This window comes from Helianthus annuus, chromosome 3 (genome assembly GCF_002127325.2).
Source record: "Helianthus annuus cultivar XRQ/B chromosome 3, HanXRQr2.0-SUNRISE, whole genome shotgun sequence".
NCBI classification, from domain to species: Eukaryota; Viridiplantae; Streptophyta; class Magnoliopsida; order Asterales; family Asteraceae; genus Helianthus; species Helianthus annuus.
The window spans coordinates 141,392,597-141,408,088 of record NC_035435.2 but is presented as its reverse complement, the minus strand read 5'-3'; the positions used below and the strand labels follow the sequence as shown (position 1 = coordinate 141,408,088).

Genomic DNA, 15,492 nt, shown 5'->3' with positions numbered 1-15,492 from the left:
ACATACCATATTTAAATGTTCATCTTGAATCACATGCGTGCTATGAGGAATTGTTTAAAACTTATCTCTTGCTATGTATGTATCAAACTTGTATACTCGCCTTTGCTTTTGCATTGAATTGTATTTTTAAACATGTTACAGGTTGATGATGACAATGCTATGAAAAGAAGTAGCATTGATGCCTAGATACACATATAGACGTTTAGGTTTAATATGTTGTATCAATTTTGCTTATGATGTTATGTATTACTTTTGGAACTTGTTGTCATTTGAGTTTATGTAATGTTGACTATTTGAAGTTATGAAATGAAATTGGGATTATTTAAATATTGTCACAAATAGCGTTATGATGTCTCTAGCAATCTTCACACTTCGTCTCATCCCGATGTTTCCGCCATTGGTTGGGGTGTGACAAATAACGCCAAGATTAAATACTAACCGCGAAGAATAGAATAATAACAAGATTGATACGGGGTTTCCGGGAACACACGATTGCCGTCAACAGAGAACATGAAGCTCTAGGGTTTCGGTGGTTTTGATAAAAGTGTGAAACTGAAGCTGTTTCACGTTTTTAATATTCGATTTAACGTTTTGGGCCAGTAATGGGCTTCGGCGAGATACTGGGCCGGCGAAACGCCCGTTTCGTCGAGATGTAGGTGGCGAAACAAAATCTGTTTCGTCAAATTGCATACGACGAATGGCACTTGTTTCGTCGAGTCCATTCATGTGTTAAGCGTTTAAGTTTCTAAAGAAGTCTCATGTTATAACAACCAACACATAATCATGCAACCACAATACGTTTCATTAAAGCACAACGTGTACATTACAAGTCAAACAAGTCAAATAACTAAACAGTCAAAGTCAATAGTCAAAGTCAACGTGCAATAAATGCGAAAGTGAAAGTCGGAAACTCGAGTTGTCACAGCTGCAGTGAACAGCAAAAAGCATGAAACAGTGTCATGTCTCATCACACTTTACGTGTGACTTCTCTCACTCAGCCTCAAAAGACCATGTGAGAAACGACACTCTTTACCCGCAGGTCTGAAGCCTTCAACCTACCAAAAAGGGAAACCCTCTCACTGTAATCTCGAATCACTAGTCAAAGGTTTCTTTATATGGCTGATTCATCTATATATATTAATAAATGAGATGATTTGGGTCATGTGTCATTGGATGGTGGAGCTATTTTGCTTATGTGGCATCCTATGGTGGAGTAGAGGGTGATTTTGGGAGGGAATCCATTCTAAATAACATATTTTCTTTTTGGACGCGGGATCCATTTTATTTCGCGTCATACCACACCCGTGATATAAACACGCTTATTCTCTTCGTGCACCTTAAACCCTAATTTAAATATCCTATCATTCTGGCCGTTTCACTTCGTTTCGCAAAGAAGATATCGATCGTTCATCCCCACAAACCCGAATTTCATCAACAATCATCAGGCATGAGCATAATTTGGTGTAAATCTTTGATTCTTGCTTCCAATTTATGATTCTCGGTATGTTTCTTCAACTTCTAAGTTTTTTTCTCAAAGTTTTTTTTTTTTTTTTTTTGAGTTTCAAACCCTATATCATTTGTTCTGAGCATAATCCGATGTAAATCCGCTTTCATTCTTCATTATGGCAATCAGAGGTAACATAGTTGGATTCACACCCATCTCGCAAATCCGGATCGTATCATTTTTCTCAAACGTACAAGCTAACTTCTCTCAAACCCTAAATCCGAAGACGCCATTCATCTTCAGCCGTTCATCATTGATTCAAGTTTGATAAACAAAGGTATGTTCTAAATTTCATTCATCTATGATTTTAATTGTTACTCTCATTGCTTTTCAATCAAATATTTATAGATTTTCAATCGAATCTTTGTTGATTTGAGATTTTTTTGTTTGGTTTTGGTTTCTGTAGTATAGGGGTTCAATTATTCAGTTTCAATTCCATTGTCTTATGATTTTTGCAACGAATTACATTCTAGGATTTGAATAGACGAATCTGGAAACCCTAATTAAATCTCTCTGAGATTTTTTTTTCTATCACCTCTTCCTTAGTTGGATCCTTTTTTTTGGTTGAAACCCTACTTTTTGTCTTCAGGTATTTAGTTTTCACATTACGATTTCAAAGGGTGGTATTGATTTCGCCTTTTGTTAATTATTTTGCTTTTTAGTATTCGTTCAGTATTTTGATTAAATGAACTAATATTTGAAAATTTGGAATATATTAATAGTTAATTAACTTTTTGAATAAAAAACACAAAGGTAAATAAAACATGAAACTTGGTCTTTGAGTTAAGAAAACCATTTGCATAGCATTAGTAGTTTTAGAAATTATAACTGCAAAGAAGAGCAATCTATAGGAGCTACACGATTAACATAATCATAGAATATTTGTTTTATTATTATCTAACATCTTATAATTTTTTTAAATCGCAAGATTTCAAGATCAATTCTACAAGGAATAACACATGTAAAGGTGACCCGTTTATAGTAAACTTTATCCTCAAATTCAATTATTTTTGCTATTGTTTCTCCTTTTTAGTGTTTTCACATGTTGATGTGTGTAGTAAATTTTGTGTACTTTTTTATGCAGACATTGCAACATCCGTTACTAAGAAACCCTAAAGGGAGAGAAGCTATATTTGTATATCAAGAATATGTGTTGATACGGATTAGGCAGGGAGGATTAGGAGGTGGTGTTGCCTCAGGTTCGGATCATGGCCAACCTCATCATAACTCTGAGCACATGAATGATATTAACACATTCTCGAGAAGTTGATTTAATTAATTAGATTTTTTATGTTAATCTTAGACTAAATTGCATAAAACGTGTGGGACTCAGAAAACTTAAACGAACTAATGACATATAATATATAATAAAAACAGGGGTTTTGTTGAAAGGGGATGACAAAAGAAGACGGTAATGATTTTGTTTTCTGTTCATGTGAGGGTGGGGAATTCTCAGATCCGCCATTTATGGTGGTCTTTTCCCAGCTGGTGGTATTGTTCAAATTGTTGTGGTGGCTGGAGGTGGGGCTTGGTTGAATAAGAGATAGATAAAGGTATGTGTGTGTTCTCACCACTTGACTTTATTCACAATCCACACACGTTTGTTAGTTTTTTCACCTGATTTTATAAAAATTGTAATTGATTTATAAAAATTATAAAATTAAAAAGTGTTATATCTTAGTTTATAATAATTTTTTGTGCTATTCAAATGTTACACCAGTTCTTTTAAATTTCTTCAAAACTTCAAAGGTAAACATTTAGATTTATGGTAAAACCTTATCTTTTAGGAGGTTTCAAATAGACCCACTGAATATTTTCCCAAATTCATTACGCTTTGATTCTTAAATGACATTCAAAAAGAAGATTCAAGCCAATTAACCTTCGATTGATTTGATACTTGAAATTCAAATCCACTTTATTTGTTTCTAACAAGAAGATTCAACCCGGTTAACCAGATTGTCTATTTGTTCAATTTTAGTAATGGTTTTTAGAATATTCTTAAACGAGTGTTGGACGTTGTGTTGGTAAATCAGTTTAAAGAGTTTGTGTTTTTATTTTTAAAATTTGATGAAGGATTTGCGTTTTCTTAGTGCATGTTTGGCTTTCCTTATTTTGCCTCAAAAGTCCTTATTTTGCCTCAAAAGTCCTTATTTTGAGTGTTTGGCTTTCAATTTTTAGGACAAAAGTCCTTTTTCTCAGGCAAAAGTCATGTTTTTGTGACTTTTTTTTTTCCAAAAGGACTTCTGGAGAAGTTGGAAATAAGTTAAGCCAAACATGCCCTTAATGTGTTTCAAAACATGGTGTAATCAGATTGTGTTTTCTTTCTATGTAGCACCGATTACAGAGACCTTGAGCACAAGGGGTTGCACTCCTTGGTGGATTCCGTTTGTCTTCTACACGCGGATTCTTTTGAGTCTGGCCCGGTTTAATTCGATAATCTTCGTTGTAAGTTATGCTTTGGATTCAGTAGTTATTTTATTTTTGGATTTATAAAATTTCACCTTCACCATTGGAGTGTGAAATTAGAGTTTTCTGAACCTCTTTTTACAATTGCTTCTGGTCTATTGCCCTTTGAGTCGAAAGAGTTTGCTTTTAAAATCATCAAGCATGATAGGTATAATCTAATATCATATATATTTTGTTATAAAAGGTGACAGTGGGCTGTTCAGATGGAGCAGCGGCGGTCGCCAAAAAGTGACACCCGACGATTGAATACGGAGCAACGTTTCAGGTGGTTTCTAGACCCTATCGAGTTGTTAAAAGCTTTGGTGTGATTTGGTGATGAGAGGCCATCACTCGTGTTCAATTTATAGGTATTTAGGGGCTGTGTGGATGGTTAAAAAGTCCTGAAAGGACAGCGGTAATGGCTCTCAAAACTAGACAACAAAGTCACACTTTTAGGCGTGATTTCGAGACAGCATTGTGAGGTACAATGCAGCAGTGAGTTGGGATCTTTTGCAGTCGTTCGAGAGGTGCTTCACGGTCCGAAACTCTCTACAAACAACCACGACAAGTGTTGGTAAGGGCTGCCAAAACAGATCGAGAACGTGAAGAAAACCATGATTGCGATTTTCATTTTTCCATTCAGGTGTTGAACGAAAAAGTGGTTTTCTAAAATATAAGTTCTTCAGTATGATTTAGATTTTGGTAAAGGTAAAGAATACATATATATTTACATATAATAAATGACTAGGTTTCCAAGAACATAATCCGTTAGAAGTAAGATTTCCTGTGCAAGTTTTATGATCATTAGCTAATTTTGGTTAACTATACCAGTCTTATATTTTTTTTATTAATTGCTTAGGGGCGAATATGTTTCTGAACTTGAAGAGAGGAATAATGAGGTAACTCAGTTACGGGTAAAGGTTGAAAGCTTTACTATGCAAGAGAATACATTGGATGAAAGAATGAGGTTAATTGATTAATTCTTACATTTTCCTTCTACAGATTCCATACTACAGATCAACTCACCTGAAGTTGTTCTTGGATATCTGTATTCTTGAAATCGAAATTTGTTTTTATATTTTTATTATCATGAGTTTTTGTGTTTTGCTAACCAGATCCCTGCCCTAAAACGGCCATGGTTAACACCAACTTTATAAAATAAAATTTTTTTAAATAATATATTTTTTGTTAATTATTAACCACCAACCATATTCTAAGGTTGCTCTTTCTGTTATCCAAACTCTTTTTGAAGTCAAGGCAGAAAAGGTCTGTTTAGTGGCGTCATGGTTTAGACATGGGTTGGATGGAATTACGTGGGGTATGGTGCTGGAAAAGACAGGTATTAACTCACGATGAAGCTGTTGAACTGCAGAAAATGATGGTTGTTCTGCTGAATGTATGCATGTCTTTAACTAAGGATCGCTGTTAATGGGGTCTTCACTCATCAACCGATTGAATATAAAAAAAATTAAGTAGAGACGATGAATTCATCAAGTGAAGTCTCTGAATTTTGCTTGATCTATATTATCTCATATTTACATTTGTTGTTGTAGTTTGAGTGAGAATGTTGTGTGTAGAGATTCTAAGTGATATTACAGAATTAAACTCTCTTACTTTCTATAGAATGATGCCAATATGTTATTGAATATTGTAGGATAGTCGCAGTGGGAACTTAAAGAGGCTTTGATGTACTAAAACTTATCCAAAAATTAAAGGTTTGCAAAGTTTGACTTTTTTCAGGTCAAAATAGATAAGTTTCAAAATCAGTTGACATGATATTTCTTTAATTTCCAAATAAATTTAGTCAACTACTTGAGCTTTAGAATAAGAAATGAAATCTCGAAGTTGAAAGTAATATATAGAATGAAAATCATATAAACTAATTGAAAAAAAAAATGAAATTGGCCTCAAAAGTCAACATGTACTACTGTATTGTAATGGCAGGATAGAAGGACAATAAAAGCCAACATTAAGCTGATGTACAGTCTCGATGACAAATAGATGATATTTCTTATGAATGAGCTCAAGAAGTATATTGTTATTTCTAATGATATCGTATTTTAATGTATTTCTGGGCTAACCTGACCCGAAATTCTAATGTTGGTTCTAAAAAATTTGACCACCGGAAAAAAAAGTGAATCCATAAGAAAAAAATTGGATCCGCTACTGGCCACATGTAACAAAAAAAATCTAATGGATTAATAGCTTTATAAACTATTTTTTTAGGTAAAGAAACAACTAAAATGGCTCCTGGGGCTTCCGGTGAAGTAACTACACGGCTACACATGTAACTGAGAAAATATGGTGATTAGTTTTTGTTGTAAAAAGTATTCTTCAGAGGCTAATAACTTTAAATTGGGTACCATCAATTACATTCCCACCTACCGTAATGCGCGGGTCACATTACTATTATTATGTTTTAACGTTTAGCTTTTGGATATCTATGATATTTTGAAATCGCGACATCACCTATCCAGTGATTGATTCAGTATTCTTCTTCATTGAGCCATTTCTTGGATTTTATAGGTATATTTTATATGTTATGGTTCATGAATAATTCACTTAATTGTCCTTGGATTTTATAGGTATATTTTATATGCTATGGTTCATGAAGAATTCGCTTAATTGTCCATAATAATAACAATAAAAATGGAATATTAAACTTTCAATAATTAATATTTTTTAATCAATTAATATACTTATTTTGCCATGTATCATTTATTTTAAATAAAAGTTTACATTTGTTTGTTTTCAAAATTCAAAGTCATGCCCATGAAGTTCACATTTGATGTAATACTTCATTAATAGTTTTTTGTTCGTCCTCCAGAAATGCATATGTTAAGCAAGAAGTTGGAGTTCCAGTAATTTAAGATTCTTTTAATAATCTTATAAACGAGAATATGATCAAGTTTGTTTTCATTCTCTTATATTTGATAAGTATTTTTAATTTTGAAGACGTAAACGTTTAATTAATATACCTTATTAATTACGCATTATTCATTTTTTAAAATATATACACATTTGTGTTTAATAAAATTTGAATATCTAACCCGTGAGTATTCACGGGTGATAACCTAGTTCTTTATAAAGGAGAACACTTGTCCATTCAGCCAAACATTCCTAAAATCTCATTCTCTCCCTCTAGAACTCGTACTCTATTCTTCACTCACTTCAACACTATCACATTGCATGCAAACATTCTGGGTTAAATCCATTTCAATCCAGATTTCAAAGCAATCAATAGTAAGTGATCCGACCCTACGTATTACATACGTAGGAGGACCCCATGAATTGCGTTAGGCTAATCAGGACTCTTGAACACTTTTACCTAGCCAGTATAACCACTATCCTTAGTCTTATATTGGTCTTATAGCAACAACATAACATAAAATTGTCAAAATAGTAAACACATGCCTCAGATACTTTAACCTAGTAATAAAGCTACTCGATGCCTCAGATATTTTAACACTTTTTTAGTTTTTGTTAAAATATCGATGACCAACTAGTCAAAAGTGCATTTTTTTATTTAAAAGAAATTGAGAGTAATCTTTATTTCTTATAACCGAATACATCATACGGAGGCTAGAACGGCGGATCATATTTTTTGTCCGCGCTACATGGCCTCCGTGGTTTGGAGTCAGGTTAGTTCTTGGAGCTTCATGAGTTCTCGGGTGTGGGAGGTAGAGCTAGGGAGGCCCTGCAAGGAATTGTGATGGTTGGTTGCTGGTGTTTATGGAGAGCGAGAAATGATAAAAGGATTTCAAATAAAGGTGTCGCTATTGATAAAATTATCCAAGATGTTATGGTTGTTAGTTTTTATGGTATAGTAATAGGTCTAAAAATAGATCCATTACTTGAGAAAAGCGGTGTAGTTTTGATGTAATGTAGGTTGTTTTGTTGTGGCCCCCGTTTTTGAGGTCGCAACTGTGAATTTGTGAATAAAGCTTACATTTAATAATAATAATAATAATAATAATAATAATAATAATAATAATAATAATAATAATAATAAATACAATTAGAAGGCTACAATTCAGATACAAGTAAAAGGTAACTACAATAAACAAGGAAACATATAACACGGAATGATATGTTTACTCTTCTTAAAGTTGGAGCATAAAGGTTTCAAATGTTCAACTTGTAAAGTAGCAATCGTAGTTGTCGAGCCCTAAGTGGTTTGGTAAACAAATCTACAATTTGCATCTTGTTATTAACGTGCAATGGCTATGTTTCCTTTGATTTCACTCATTCTCTTACAAAGTAACAATCCATTTCTACAAGCTTTGTGCATTCATGAAAACTAGGCTATTAGCAATAGATTTAACTGTCAGCTTGTCACAAATCAGTTGAGTCAGACCACTTTGACGAACTCCAAGATCCTTTAGAAGCCATCGTAACCACAAAACTTTACTTATCGTGGTACTTATCTCTACAGAGGACCGTGACACCACTGATTTGTTTCTTTGATTTCCATGGTATTGGTGCTCCCCTTAAAAGCAACAAATAAATCGTCCTAGATCTTCTTTTGTTTTGATAACCAAGCCAATCTAAGTCGGTGTAAGCTGTGAGATTCATTCCTCCTTCTTTAGGTAATAAATTACCTCGTCTTAGAGTCGCCTTTAAGTAACTTAAAACACTAATAGCAATGTCCTTTAGGTAACGTAAAACACTAATAGCAGGCTTAGCAGCGTCCTTTAAGTAATGTAGAACAGTAGAACACTAATAGCAGCGTCCATGTGGTTTTGTCTAGGGTCAAATACAAATTGGCTTGAAGAAGTGTAGAACATGACTTGGGCTCACTCATCCGGCCCATGGGCTTTATTCTTTTTCTCTCTATTATGACAATTCTTTATATACGTATCAAATGAGAAGAGTTTCTTTATGATAATGTGAAAATATTGTATGGTCCTACAAATTTAATTTTCATACTAAACCTAAACGATAAATTAGATAATATAACTCCTCTAACTTGTTCATATAACAGATAAATCGATACTTTTATCTTCTTTCATTGTTCTCCCTCAATAGTCAATATGCATCATTCTTTAAGGTCTTATAGACATTTTATCTTAGTGAGACTGAATTTTGCTTATCATCATTATGGTGGCGACGATGACGACTCACATGCTCTTAAGAAAAGATGATTTACAGTTGATATTTTTGTATTAGGTCTTTGATTCACATTTGAACGTGTTGCTAACGACAATCATCGTCTTCATGTAGGTTGATATGTGTAGGAGATGTTTTGTCCTTTTTAATTTAGGATTGGTTTTAAGAAAATAATACGACATTGGTAGCACAAAATGGCTAGAATGTATTAGATGATTTATTGAAAGAAAGAGATTTTGGTGGAAGAAAACAAGGACTAAGTATTTTACTAGGTATTTATGCCAGCCTATTTTGATAAGTTATAAACTCGTACTAAAATGATTAATATATTATCTACTCTTCTTCCCTAGCGCTCACTATTGGGGAGAATATGTATTATTATAAAACAATGGTTGGCTAACACTATTGTATTGTATTGTTAACATTGGTTGTCAATTAATATGGTGAAAACAAACACTTTCAACTTGGCATAATGTAAGAATGTATGAATGCTTACAACATGTTCAACGTAAAAGTTGTTGAAAATGTTCAAAGCGTTTCAAATTTATGGTGATTCAACGTAAAAGTTGTTGAAGGTACAAAGCATTTCAAATTTAAGGTGATTAGATTGGTGTGTTGTCACTTTTATAGTAGTACCCATCGTCTACGGTCTCCTTGTATGATGTAGTGGTTAAGGAAAATTGGAGGACTCTAAATTGTATTAAATTGCATGAAACAATGAAGACGCATTTGTAAGGTTATTAACAGGGAAGTAAGACTCAACCACTGGGGACACGCATTTGAGATACATTACAAAATGGCAAGAAGACTAAACCCTTTATAACGAATGTCAAACTGGACAAAGACCACACCCTTTTCTACCACGTGTTACGAACACCTGCAACGCAGGAAATGTTGCAAAACACCATTATAAATCTTATGAGGCAATTACACATATATATTGCGAATTCTTAATAAGGGGCGGACCTATGTACATACAAGGGGCAACGCCCGCTACCGCTTAGCGCTCCGGCGGTAGTGTAAAAGTAGTGTAAATATTGGAAAATTTTGACATTTTTTCGATTTCGTTACCACTTATTTATAAAACGTTACTGCTACGAACGAATCCTAGATCCGCCATTGCTTAATATCCCTATTTGTCTGGCTCACCTTACTCATATGGGTACAAACGAGCCAAGCCGGACCCAAGCTTGATTTAGCTTATAACTTGGCTTGTTTAACTACCAAAGCTAAAGCTTGGCTCGTTTTGAGCTCTACTTTTTAAACTCAAGTTCTGCTCACGGGTAGTTTTTCAATCTCAAGCTCCACTTGTTTATTCTTTCTTAATTGAATTATATACATTATTAATTATTACTTTTTTTTATAAAAAAACATAATGTGTAATGTAGTTAACAGTACGTAGAGTATGCCGATCAAAAAAATAACAGTACGTAGAGTATATAACATATATTACGCCTAGTGGCTAGTTTGTACGTACCAATAGTATAGCCGGCCAAGCCAGAAACAGACAGGAGGTTACTTTCTTGTTGATTGAAGCTGTAGATAAGAAAGACATCACAACCTCTTAACTAACCACTCTCGGTTTCCCCTCCATCTGTCTGTCTATCTGTCTGTTACTCGTCTTCATGAGTAATGCTGCAACGGCTCCGATGAACTCCACTTCTACCCAACTCCAGGATCCATCTGCTCCGGGAAGATACTCCAAGCGACCCCAATGTATGCCATTCTTCTTCTCTTCGCATTCTTCATTAACTAAAATTAAATTAGTAATAATAGCAATCTCACTTTCCTATTTCAGATTCTAGGTTTACCCAGCAGGAACTTCCAGCTTGTAAACCCATTCTTACCCCAAGATGGGTACATACACATCTTTGTTTGTTTTCTTCTACCTTAACAATCAATTGATTAAATCAAGATTTTCGGTTTAACCTTTTCTTCTTCATTGCATTGCAGGTGATTTCTGTATTCATGCTTTTGACAATAGTCTTTATACCCATAGGGCTTGCATCCCTTTTTGCTTCCCAAGATGTATGTATGCATAAACCACTGGATTCATCACCGTTTTCTCTGTTTGGAGGTTTTTTTTTTATATTTTTTGAACGGCAGAGTACTAATTTTTTAGTTTCATTTTTTCTGGTGTTTAAATAGGTAGTTGAGATTGTTAATCGTTATGACGATGCGTGTGCACCATCTGGAACAAAAACGGACAAGGTTCGATTTATACAGTCCGATGCAAGCAAAACTTGCAACATAACACTAACTGTAAGAGATGACCCTCTTCGTCACTTTGTTACACATGCATTTGTGCAGACAAAATTCTAATCCGGCTAATGCTTTTTCAGGTGCCGAAACATATGAAGCAGCCGATTTACGTCTACTATCAGCTTGACAACTTTTATCAAAATCATCGAAGGTACATTACCCATATATAATAATACACTTCCTTCCATGATTTTTGTGTTTTTGCAGGTATGTTAAGAGCCGAAGTGATAAGCAATTGAGGAGCCGAAAGAATGAGAACATCATAAGTACATGTAACCCTGAAGATAAAGCGAATGGGATGACAATTGTGCCTTGTGGTCTTGTAGCATGGAGTATGTTTAATGATACTTTCAGTTTCTCCACTGGCAACGATGTGCATTTGCCGGTAACAAAGAAAGGTATTTCATGGAAAAGTGATAGGGATCATAAGTTTGGCAAAGATGTCTTCCCTAAGAATTTCCAAAACGGAAGTTTTATCGGCGGTGCACGTCTCAATGAATCTATACCAGTAAGCCTCATAACCGTTAACGATTCAGAACGGTTTTAGCTTTTAGATATGTTTGGTAGCTAACAAGGACTTTGTATATAGTTAAGTGAGCAGGAAGACCTTATTGTGTGGATGAGAACCGCAGCTCTTCCAACTTTTAGGAAGTTGTTTGGGAAGATAGAGGTGGATCTTCAAGCAGGTGATACGATAAATGTGGTTGTGCAGAACAATTATAACACTTATAGTTTTAATGGGAAGAAGAAACTTGTGCTCTCAACCGCCAGCTGGCTTGGCGGAAAGAACAGCTTCATTGGCATTGCGTATCTTGCTGTTGGTGGCTTGTGCTTCGTATTAGCTGTGGCTTTCACCATTATATATTTGGCTAAGCCGAGGTAATTTCATCACCAATGCTGGTTTTCGTTATTATATAGCTACGTGTTGTATAATTTGCTCTCGTTACTTGATGCAGGCGTCTTGGAGATCCATCTTATTTGTCCTGGAACGGTAATCCAAGTGGTCACTGATTGATTCGTGCACAAAATGGGGTAAATGGATCCATGTTTAGTGTCATATGTAACATCTATTTCTTTTTGAGGTTTTGGGACGAAGATCATCCTTCAAGTTTAAATATTATGCTAGAAATTAGCAAGTCGGCCAATACTGTAACAATATGTTGTTTCAAGGATGTTACCGATTACTTATTCAATTTGCATATAATTATATGTTAATATTAAACTTGTTAATGTATAAAACTGTGAAGGTAAACTAGTTTTGTTGAGATTGATAGTATGTTACAATCTACTAATCCTAATGGGCTATGCTAATTAGGCCTAACCCCTAATGATGGCACATACTCTACCAAAAAAACAATAAGCGATCCTGCAAAACTGATACTTGCCGACAATACAATGTTCAAAGTTTCAAGCTACTCTCAACAAAATGTTGGTAAGGTAGGCCCCTTCAGGATAAGATGGGTCAATAGGATGGTCACAGGCTGCACCAGTCTGGCGTACCAATGTTATCTTCCTACCAGCCATTGAAGCAGCACCCTGTAACAAACATAAATCAGGCATAAATGGCAAACAAATTGGCACTACAGTAACCGATAAGAGTTATCTGATGACATAAATGTGCGAAATAGAAATGAGTAGAAGACTGGCCTGAAGAACGGGCAAGAACTGCCCACTTTGAGTCATTGCACCTGAACACGAGCAAGTCATCAGAAACCCACCTGGTTTTGTTAACCGCATGGCCAGTGAGTTTAAGTTCCTATACATTCCACTTGCACTTTGTAGAACCTGGATCAACCAGTAACTTAGCAAAACACAGTATACCATATGATCAAGTAGCAATCAATTTATGTCAAAAAGTCTTGCAATACCTTCCTTCGAGGTGCTAGTTTAGGGGGATCCAGTATTACTATATCCCATGCTTCATTTCTAGAAGCAGCATTCTTCATGAAACTAGTTGCATCTTGTTTCAGGAACGATATTCTCTTTGGATCCAGATTGTTAAGAACAATATTCTGGTTAGCTAGTTCCAAAGCAGGGGATGACGAATCAACGCCTGTACACCAAACAACATAAGAAAATGAATAAAAGTAGAGCATTAGAACATATTCCTGCACCATAGATTACCTCAAATATCAAAACAAACTTCAATATTACCAGTGACATCCAAAGCATGACCGCAAGCAGCATTTAGTGCAAAACCACCAGTATAGCAGCACATGTCAAGTACCTTTTGACCATCACAGATGGTAGATATAAATCGACGGTTTTCACGTTGGTCAGCATAGAATCCTGTCTTTTGTCCATCCAATGATATCATATAGGATATCCCATTCTCCACAACCTAAAATGAAGCAGGAAAAGTGCTCTTTAAACAGAATCATTCCATCAGTAGATCTATTTAACATATTTGTAAACAGCTAGTCAGATACTTTCATGGTTACAAAGTCAGGCATTGATTAAAAATGAAGCTTTAAAAAGTTACGAAATGCTTTTACCTTCACCCTATCAGTAGATCCGGATACTTCTTGATCAAGATCAGTCAGATCCAATCCTTCTTCTTTCAATATATCCGTTGATGGCCTCCAAACAACACTGTTAATCACACCAAGTCCACTAATGCACTTCTTAATATGTTCCTTATACTTCTCAACCCAAGCAGCCGACGAGGCGATCACAGCTATATCCCCAAAGACATCAATTATAAGGCCCGACAGTCTGTGACATGCATATTTGTTCAAGTAGTTGACATGTTTTCATTAAGATAATCCCCAAAAGATACATATACATATACGAAGATGCAATACCTATCTCCTTCACTATTTACAAGACGGTAAGCATTTGTAGTGGCGGACGGAAGCCCCAAGTTCTTGCGTAGATTAACAGCTGCGTCGATTCGTGTTTCCAGAAGCTTCTCCACATTCAATGCACAAGAAGGATCTCTGCAGAATTTAACCTAAACATTTAAATGACAGCATTTTTTATACTTTCAACACCAATATTATATTACCAAATAATCTTATAGATTATATGATATCATACATACATACCCTGACACTTCCTGCTCTAGCTGCATGAGTCTAACACAAAACATAGAGGAAGAATTATACAATCCCCAACCTATTGGCTTCTGTGCCCCATCAGCTACCAGCACAACATCACCTGTTTTCGGCGGCGGTCTACCAATAATACTATCAACCGCACCACTGTAAACCATCGGACTTCCATCACGAAACAGCTGTGTTTTCCCCTTTTTTAGAATAACCTTTGCAACACCTACAAACAACATCTAAATATGTATTATCCAATGTGAAGATCAACAAGCTGAGTAAATCTCAACAATACAAAGCCTCCTATAAATCTAATATCCTAACAGAATATAACAGAAACCATAACTAACTGATACAAGATCTGCATAGAAAGCGCTAGGGCTATATATACAGACTGATATATCTAAACAATAAACATATACATTTCAATTTCACACAATTAGGTGCATTATTCGCCATAATATCTCCCTTATCCCCAAAATCATGTAAAAAAACAAACTGCCAAACCGCAATTGAAAACAAAAACGGCACAATTTCATCGAACGACGTCGTTTAAACAATTGAATCGCCTCAGTACATAGAGTTTATTGTGTGCATGAAAGAGAGATTACTTTTGGCTTGATTTGAAGCGATATCGTGAAGAACGGTGGTTGTGGTGGCCGGTGGAAGAGCCAGACACCTCGTTAGCCGGCTTGAAAGTAACATCGCCGACGTTCTGCTCGACTAGCTGTTAGCCTCGAGATATATCGCATCCGAAACTAGAATTGAAAATGTTAATTTTCTACAGGCAAACACACCATATGTTTCTCACGTGTAAAATATTTGATTTTAAGAGTTTGACTTCCACTAATTTGGATTTTGAGAGTCTGGCGCGTCTACTTAGTTTCCGTTCAAGCTTCGTCACTGATTATTATGATCATTTATAACTACTTTAAATAAGGACAATGAGCAAAATATGTTTTTTTTAACGGCAAATTTGGATCACTGACGGACCACTGGAGTATCATCGTGCCACCAGCAGAACCACCCGATCATATCTATCTCCACTAGGCAATAATGTCTATACACCAATTCAGGAGGAAACCCAATAAATCTGGAAAAACCTCCCTTTGTGGGAATCGAACC

General features: G+C 35.3%; 2 protein-coding genes and 1 long non-coding RNA gene across 13 annotated transcripts; 2 read left to right on the top strand and 1 right to left on the bottom strand.

The window, feature by feature from the left end:
- The first annotated feature begins 1,292 nt into the window (after positions 1 to 1,292).
- LOC110929977 lies at positions 1,293 to 5,595 on the top strand. 11 transcript variants are annotated; one of them, XR_004889503.1, is made up of 8 exons: positions 1,297 to 1,501; positions 1,634 to 1,781; positions 2,433 to 2,471; positions 2,589 to 3,057; positions 3,837 to 3,949; positions 4,155 to 4,523; positions 4,809 to 4,916; positions 5,207 to 5,595. It is a non-coding gene; the product is annotated as an uncharacterized LOC110929977 (long non-coding RNA). The 11 variants fall into 11 exon arrangements; XR_004889498.1 differs by having other exon boundaries at positions 1,299 to 1,501; positions 2,589 to 2,703; positions 2,882 to 3,057; positions 4,809 to 5,595; XR_002587563.2 differs by having other exon boundaries at positions 1,294 to 1,501; positions 4,155 to 4,235; positions 4,318 to 5,595.
- A 4,935-nt stretch (positions 5,596 to 10,530) lies between these two features.
- Positions 10,531 to 12,542, top strand: LOC110929976 (ALA-interacting subunit 3). Its single transcript, XM_022173174.2, has 8 exons — positions 10,531 to 10,774; positions 10,857 to 10,915; positions 11,012 to 11,086; positions 11,207 to 11,320; positions 11,401 to 11,471; positions 11,528 to 11,828; positions 11,910 to 12,199; positions 12,277 to 12,542. Exons 1-8 carry the CDS (start codon positions 10,684 to 10,686, stop codon positions 12,329 to 12,331), a joined length of 1,056 nt encoding a protein of 351 aa, XP_022028866.1. The 5' UTR covers positions 10,531 to 10,683; the 3' UTR covers positions 12,332 to 12,542.
- Positions 12,543 to 12,552: 10 nt separating this feature from the next.
- LOC110929975 (ribosomal RNA large subunit methyltransferase I) lies at positions 12,553 to 15,163 on the bottom strand. The gene is made up of 8 exons (XM_022173173.2): positions 14,979 to 15,163; positions 14,368 to 14,593; positions 14,125 to 14,259; positions 13,816 to 14,035; positions 13,475 to 13,661; positions 13,189 to 13,373; positions 12,968 to 13,105; positions 12,553 to 12,856 (listed from the first exon to the last, which is right to left on the bottom strand). Exons 1-8 carry the CDS (start codon positions 15,070 to 15,072, stop codon positions 12,728 to 12,730), a joined length of 1,314 nt encoding a protein of 437 aa, XP_022028865.1. The 5' UTR covers positions 15,073 to 15,163; the 3' UTR covers positions 12,553 to 12,727.
- Between the last annotated feature and the right edge of the window lie 329 nt (positions 15,164 to 15,492).